The sequence below is a fragment of the Caenorhabditis briggsae genome (assembly GCF_000004555.2).
Source record: "Caenorhabditis briggsae complete genome, chrI, whole genome shotgun sequence".
In the NCBI taxonomy this organism is placed as follows: Eukaryota; Metazoa; Nematoda; class Chromadorea; order Rhabditida; family Rhabditidae; genus Caenorhabditis; species Caenorhabditis briggsae.
The window spans coordinates 11,000,805-11,008,430 of NC_013489.2; the positions used below are offsets into that span (position 1 = coordinate 11,000,805).

At 36.3% G+C, this 7,626-nt stretch overlaps 4 protein-coding genes across 4 annotated transcripts in view; 2 read left to right on the forward strand and 2 right to left on the reverse strand.

The window, feature by feature from the left end:
- Window positions 1-321: 321 nt before the first annotated feature.
- CBG20264 lies at window positions 322-899 on the forward strand (the record flags this gene model as incomplete). Its single annotated transcript, XM_002640315.2, has 2 exons — window positions 322-493; window positions 787-899. 2 exons carry the CDS (start codon window positions 322-324, stop codon window positions 897-899), a joined length of 285 nt encoding a protein of 94 aa, XP_002640361.2.
- Window positions 900-2,133: 1,234 nt separating this feature from the next.
- Window positions 2,134-3,008, forward strand: CBG20263 (the record flags this gene model as incomplete). Its single annotated transcript, XM_002640314.1, has 2 exons — window positions 2,134-2,392; window positions 2,956-3,008. The coding sequence occupies 2 exons, from the start codon at window positions 2,134-2,136 to the stop codon at window positions 3,006-3,008; spliced, it is 312 nt and encodes a 103-aa protein (XP_002640360.1).
- A 728-nt stretch (window positions 3,009-3,736) lies between these two features.
- On the reverse strand, window positions 3,737-3,981 carry CBG25389 (the record flags this gene model as incomplete). Its single annotated transcript, XM_045241235.1, has 2 exons — window positions 3,737-3,925; window positions 3,967-3,981. 2 exons carry the CDS (start codon window positions 3,979-3,981, stop codon window positions 3,737-3,739), a joined length of 204 nt encoding a protein of 67 aa, XP_045100316.1.
- Window positions 3,982-5,871: 1,890 nt separating this feature from the next.
- Window positions 5,872-7,626, reverse strand: part of CBG20260 — a gene marked incomplete at both ends in the record, with an annotated part of 6,246 nt that continues 4,491 nt past the window's right edge. The window contains 2 exons of the mRNA XM_045241236.1: window positions 5,872-6,013; window positions 6,250-6,518. Coding sequence (XP_045096997.1) covers window positions 5,872-6,013; window positions 6,250-6,518 — 411 coding nt within the window. The remainder of the gene's footprint in view (window positions 6,014-6,249; window positions 6,519-7,626) is intronic.

A 7,626-nucleotide genomic window follows, 5' to 3' on the forward strand; every position in this document is an offset into this window, starting at 1 on the left:
CACCGAGTCTCAATTTTTTATTCCGACAATAGTACTCTATGGGGAGCGGAAGATAAGTATTCTTCCCGGAAGACGAGATTACGATCAATGAAGGATGAGAACCGAGACATGTATTTATTATTAAAGGCGGTTCCAAATTACAGGTGAAGACGAGGTTATGTGTAGTGACACACAAGTTACAGTGACAGTGACAGCTACACCTGGACGGTACCTGAAGACGCATTCGCTCATAGTCAGTCTTACATTTACTGTTAGATCCCTTTTTATTATTCCTCGCTCTGTATTTTATTGATTAGTTCAGTTCATCCTCTACTAACTAAAATGGAATACATCTCTTATAATAGCTGCCTTACTGAGCAATCTGCTCAAATCGAGTCTCTCATTCTGAGTAGGGATCAACGGAAGGCATATGGATTCCCGGTTCAGATGAAATCGCAAGTCTACGTTCAGCCATGTCAGTACTCCTCAAAAGAGTTGTTTTATACGGAATATGGTACGTTTTTTGTTTAAAGTTCGTGCACTAGGTTTACCTATGGTCGCGACAGAGAGTGCCTCCCAACCATTTAACTTTAAGCCCAGATATCTGATGTCCTGTGAAAGATATCAATAAGTGGTAAACTGACAAAACACTTGTGGTATTATGATCAATATTTTATCAGTAAACTACTATTTGATATCTCTCATGGGAGCCGAGATGTCCTGGCTCAAAGTTAGCGCTCCGGGTGGCACTCTAATAGCGTGATTACGGTATATAATCTACCGTAGATTAATATTGTAATTTTTTAGATTATACCCGTGTGTGCACCCGTTGCCAGACTGTGTTTGAAGTTGAGAGAGATGGATACCAACGAATTTGGGGAGACTCGCCAGTTTGTCAAGTCGCAAATCATGGAATGTAAAACTTCCATATTCACACCCAGCAATCTGTAGAGGTATTGAAGACGTTCCAAAGAGCTCCAAGAGAAGATCCATCGAATCAATTCATGTCAAGAAAACTGTTCGCTCTGGACGTTGAATCTGTTTATACATCTCATGGTCAAGCTGTTGGAAGGGTTACTGTAGTTGATCAATATGGAAATGTGGCACTGGATTGTTTTGTCAAACCAAAGGAGATCGTTTATGACTACGTGACGCAGTATTCTGGATTGACTCCCGAACATCTGGAGTATGCTACAGAGACAGTGGAATCGGTTCGAGAGAAGATCTTCCAGATCATCAATAGAAGATCCATTCTCGTTGGACATGCACTCAATGGGGACTTGAAGAATCTTGGAATCGTACACTCGGAAGTGATTGACACATCGGTTATTTTCTCCAACAATGGAAGACGTCCGTCGCTTCGAGACCTCGCTTCTAGATATCTCAATTGGTCGATTCAGAATTCAATCAATGGACATTGCTCATACGAAGACTCCATCGCTTCTCTTAATTTGGTTTATTTTGCAGCTGAAAATTCTCATTTGTTGTCTCCAGACTTCCAGAAATGTTCTTCTTTGTACTAATTATGTCATTCGTTGCAATAATTTGTGTCATTTGTTTCTCTCTTCTCAATGAAAATTGTTTTTTTTAAATTCTGAGTTTTGTTGGTTTCCTATTTCACATTTTATTTTACCTGGTTTCCTTTGAAATTTAGTAGAAATTTCAAATATAAATTGAATACATAGATGCCCATACTACATCGTAGAATTAAAGATTTCTTAATGTTTTTGTATATTTACAGGGTGCGCCAAGATTATTCAACCAAAGTTTAGTGCGAGCTGGTGGGCACTGTAAAATTTTTAGAGCAATAATCTTGTACGTATAATTTTCAGCATGTCTTGATTGCCTTATCCCCAAATTTTCAAGTCTTTAGGTTGACTTTTACACGAATGGTGACTAGTTCTATACACCTAGGCACTCTCGTCGAGGTCACCAAGAGAGGGCTGGGCCAAAGCAGCATCGGAAAAGCTCTCGGAATCGAACGTACAACCTAGTGGACAATCATCAAATGTTTCTAACAGTTGATTACGGTCAAGAACTGTCTAAAAACATCAGATCTCAAACTTTTATTACCCTGGAGAGAAACAAGGCCGTCAGAGAACGAGTTTGACAAATTTCGAACTAAATCATGGAAAAATGAGCCTGGAGCTCCAAATGAGCAGTAATTCTGCCAGTATAATCGCCAAAAGTGAGCTCGGACTGACCCCATTTCAGGTTCAAAAGATAAGAACTCGGTCGAGAATTGACAATCAGGTACGCATCCAGAAGTGCAAAATGGCATTTCCTGGCACGCACCAAAATGAACACAAGAGGATGATGTTCGGCGACAAGAAACTCTTGACATTGAAGGCCGAATTCTTATCAGAAAACCACCGAGTTTTCTGCTCGATATCTGAGCTAGCTAATAATCACGGTAGGATGGCCAACCGAGCTTCATATCCTTAGTACGTCATGGTTTTTGGTGCCAAAACCTCCGAATTCAATTTTTTGTAGATTTGTGGGGAAATTCACCAAGTACTAATAGGAGGAAAGTTTTTAGAAGTAAATTCTTCCGTGGGTCAAATACCATTCTGGAAATTATGTTTATACTGTTCCACGGTTTTCTGATCTCGCTCACAAGCCAAAAATTGATCAACCAGGGTGCGTGGCCAAATTTTCAAGATTCGGTACGACTTGCGGATGGTCACCCTTGTCGCCAGACACAATTTCGGTTGACTATTCCGCGTATGGAATTTTTCTGTCGAGGGTCCCAGCACGTCCTCATCCCAATTTGGAGTCGCTGGGAAAAAGTTTGGACCCAGGACGGGCCCATTCATCCCCAAAACACCTCCGTGCCACAGTAGACTCTTTACCGTAGAAACTCATGGATGTAGTGAGGATCAAAAGCAACTGCATCGAACAACTTTGATAATATCATTTTTAAAAAGTATTCAGGAAACTATTGTAAAATTTTTAAGTCTATTCGAGTATTTTCAGAGAAGTTACAGCACTTTGAATGTGTTGCAATAATTTTGGCGCATCCTGTATAAAAACTCTGAAACCGCAAAAAATATTTTTTTTTCAAAGATTTTTGGATGGAATACTGTATAAATTTTATGTATTATATTATTCTGGTTAAAAAATCGGAGCCAACAACTACAGCTACAGTAACCTAAAATATTTTTAATTTTCGGATATAGTTCTCGATTTTTGTGCGTTTTGAGAAATTGATTGTTTCTTTGATTTTTTGCAAAGGAAATATGTTTCGTTTTTTTACCGGTTGTGTTGGACCCAAGTGAAATTATGTTTCTACAGTAATCTACAGTAATTAAAACATCGTTCCATCAAATTTCAGACAAAAACAGGAAAAATCGAGAAAGAATCTTTTTTCTTTTTTGAACATGGCGAAAAAATCGAAAAAGCCCTTCAAATTTTGCAAGGAAAACGAAGAAAAAATAAGAATATTCTCTCAAAATTGCAAAATTTTTAGGTTAGTAGTTGTCGTTGTGGGACCTTTGGCCACGGTCACCGGCATTTCTCTTCCCCATCACCTATTTTTTCGTATCAGAAAACTACCGAAAAAATTATTTTTGAAGGTTTTTTAATGAAATTCATAGACATTTTATCCATCATTCTACCTGAAAACGGAAAAATGATTTTTTTAAATTGATTATTTCGAAAGCAATCAGTCAAGCAAATTTATTGAAACGGAAATATTTGGGTCCAAGCAACAACTTTTTTCTATATTACGGTGTGCCCTTCATTCAAACCAACAAAATCAACGAATACAGTTTCCATTGACACATCTTGTTCCTGTTGGACACGGTTTCAGACAGATTTTCCGAAGGTTCGGCTTCAAAGTGCACTTTCCTTTGATGCATTTTCTCATTTTAGAGCATTGAGATGAATCGGCGCAGGGGGTTCCAGCTTGGGATTCGGAGACGAATAGGAGGAAAATTAGTAGCATCTGATAATGATTTTCATTGAAATAGAGGAGAAGAAACTTACAAAGGGGATCTTCATGGTTTTTAGGGAGACGAAAAAGATAAAGCAGTAAGGAAAAGATGTTTGGTGCTCCTTTCATGCAGAAACTGAAACAGGGAGTTTTGTGTTCCCAGAGAATGGGAGGTGGGAAAATGAAAATGGCTGGGAGTTGAATGAAATTTCTCAGAAGTGATTGAGAAAATGGTTTTTAGAAACATATTGAATTTGAATTACCGTATTTTCTCTAATAGAAACTCGTCCAGACCGTCATATTTGAGCTCAATTATCTCCACTCCTGTGAAAGATATGGAAAACTTGTGACTGATAAATTGCTCATCATAATATCACAAACATTTTATCCATTGATCACATTTTGATATCTTGCACAGGAATTGAAATAATTGAGCTCTAACTAGAGAGGCCCCCTGCTATTTCATGTTTCACTGCATTTTGTAGTTTTAAAAAGTGGTAAGATTCCTTCTCTTGATTTGAAAGTGTTCAGAAAAAACATTCGAGGAAAAAAAAATATTATTTTAAATAGTTTATTTTGTAATTCATTGAAAAAATTGTTTCTGAAGATTGTCTAAAATCTGGAAGAAAACGACTATGGGTTTTTGCTGAGAATGATCAGAACAATACATACAGTACCGGACAAAAAGAAATCAAATTTTAGTTTTTCGAGAGTATCTCAAAAACTATGAGAGCTAGGACTCTGAAATTTTGTATGTATGTTTTTGAAAGGCTCAGAAATATTCCAGAAAAATATCAAGTCCGCAGACGCCATATCAGACGCGCAATTGCTAAAAAAATCATATTTTCGAATTTTTCAGTTTTTCAGAGTTTTCACTTTTTTTGTTTTTTTTTCAATTTTTTTCGGTTTGTTTGTAATGATTTTTGTTCCTATAGATGGGTAGAAAACATAACAACAAAACGTCTACTTTGGCGGTCCAAGAAGCGGTCGTTCAGGGCATCCAGATGGGTCTGAAGCGCAAGGATCTGGCTCTTCAATTCAACCTTGCAAAATCATTCATTACTAGGATTTATAAGAGATATCAGGTTAGGGAATCATGTTTATTTATTGTAAAATTCTTGTTTCAGCTGCGACAAGGCGTTGTCATTTGAAAATCTCCGGGAAGACCACGGAAAACCAATCATCTCACCGATCGGAATATAGTGATGACCTCGAGAACGAATCCAAGATTGAGCGCTGGGGAAATTTCAGCGATCGTGGATGGTCCAATGACTCCCGTACCTCACGTCAGAACTGTCAGACGTCGACTGGCTCAATCTGGACTGAATGGAAGACTGAAAGATATGGTTTTAATAACACACAAAAACAGTGAAATTAATTTTGAATCAGATTTTTATAGCAATGAAAACAACTAACGAGACTAAAAAACAAAGCAACAAAAATGATATAATCATAAAACGGTATTGTCTATTCAAAATAATCGCGCGAGTGAACGAGTAAAAATGTCTGCGTCTCTACAGCGCCTCTACAGGTTTGGAGACTCTCTACACGTTTTTTCACTCGTTCACCCGCGCGATTATTTTGAATAGAAAATAAAACCTGTAATAGGGGGCCACCCAAACCGTTAAATTCATCCAATTTATCTCGGCTCCTGTGGTAGATATCAAAAAGTTGTCAACTGATAAAATGTTGCTGATATTATGATAAACATTTTATCAGTTGAAAAATGTTTCATAGTAACCGAGATAAATAGACTCAAAGTTAAAAGCTAGGGAGCACGTCTATTACAGGTTTTACGGTAGCTAATTGTAGAACTCCGGATAAAGTTGAACTTTTGGTTTATTCAATTTTTTAAAACAATAAGTAAAAATTAAATAACAAGGTTAAAAACGAAGCAAAAAAGGATATAACTATACATAACTAGAGAGTTCAAAAACAACAAAAAATAGAGTTTCAAATCACTGTCTTTGGTTCCAAACAATAAAATGTAGCATTTTTCTTTCTTTATCATGAGCAATTGTCGCTAGAACTCCGTCATCTCTTCTCAAATCAAACCCATCCTTACAATCGATCTTTATTGGGAAATATGTTTCTTGGTATCTGAAATCAATACATTTTATGAACCAAAAAACTATATACTGTATTTGAGCTCACTTATCTCATTTCCTATACGAGATATCAAAAATTGAGCAACTAATAAATTGCTTTTCATAACATCACTAATATTTTATTAGTTGATCACTTTTTGATATCTCTCATAGAAAGCGAGATAATTGAGCTCAAAGTTAAGTGCTTCTATTAGAGCAAATACGTAAAGTCAAAAAATTATAACTTACTCATAATATCTGGGTCTCCTCTTCTCATCCCATTCCATATATTTCACACCTTTTAATAAAACATTAAAATTTGGAGGTGTCCAAAAACATCCCAAAGTCAGCTTTTGGAATTTTGTATTCCTCTCGGATAACCAGAATTTCAGCAGCCAATTCAAACTTTCGACTTCATAATCATGGTGGAGGATGGTGATCATTTCCTGGTTCATCACGAAAACTGGGCAAACGGAATAGGCGAATTCAATTAGTATGCGTGGAATGGTACGGGCTGTCTGGAAAATAACGTTTTTGTGATTCTGATACAAAAAATCGGAGGCCGAAGGTCCCACAACAATAACTGCCGTAACCTAAAATAAATTACTTTCAAAGAATTTTCATCTCAGTTTTCGAGAATGTTCAGAAATTTTTTTCAAAGTTTTGCATTTTTTTGCCAATTTTCTTCGAATTTTTGCACATTTTTAGACCTTTTTAGGTTTTTAAGCTATTTCCAAAGATTCTTTTCCGATTTTTCCATTTTTTTTTTGTCTGAAATTCGATGAAACGGTGTTTGATTACTGTAGATTACGGTAGAAACATAATTTCACTTGGGTCCAACACAACCGGTCAAAAACCGCACCCCAAATAACTTTTAGGCCAGAAGGAATTTAATAATTTCCAAGTTGACGTGGATTTGACCTAATTAGTTTTAATCAACGAGTTGCAACGCGTGATTTTTTCGTCCAACGTTTAAATGTTTGATCCTGATTCGCTTGAGGCTGATTCGCATAAACCAACCGTAGAGAATGAAAGAGCATGTTTGGAAACCTATAAATCCGTTTTCAAAATCTGCTTAAGAAACCTCCAAATTACTGAAATTTCAGTTTCAGTACCAAAAATTGCTTTTTCAGTGCAAAATTGGCGATTTTGAAATGCGATTATCTCCACTCCTAGGAGGTTTCAAAACATGAAATTCGTAGTTTTATACTTAAAATTGTGTAGAATTTCATATATCAACATTTTTTTCAAAAAAATTCTTTTTTGAAAAAATTTGAAATTTTTCTACCCATTAAATGGGATGATTTTCTCGAATCGTTGCCTTTTGGGAAAGTCTTTCTGAAAAAGTTGTGGTAATGTTCCAATAATTGTATGGCACATCAAAAACCTAATACACTTTCTGAGTTTAAAACTATTCAAATTTAAAGGGGGACTCCGACCAGAAATTTTTATTGCATTAAAATGTGTTAAAATTTATCTATTTTTCAAATATTATTGCGAAAAAATTCAAAGAAAATCCGAAATCCCCGAAAAACGGCGTTAAAAGGAAGAAAATTCAAAAAAAGGTGCCGCCGGGGGACGAGGATTTTCAGTGAGAAACCTAGGCCACGGCACCTGACAGCCTTT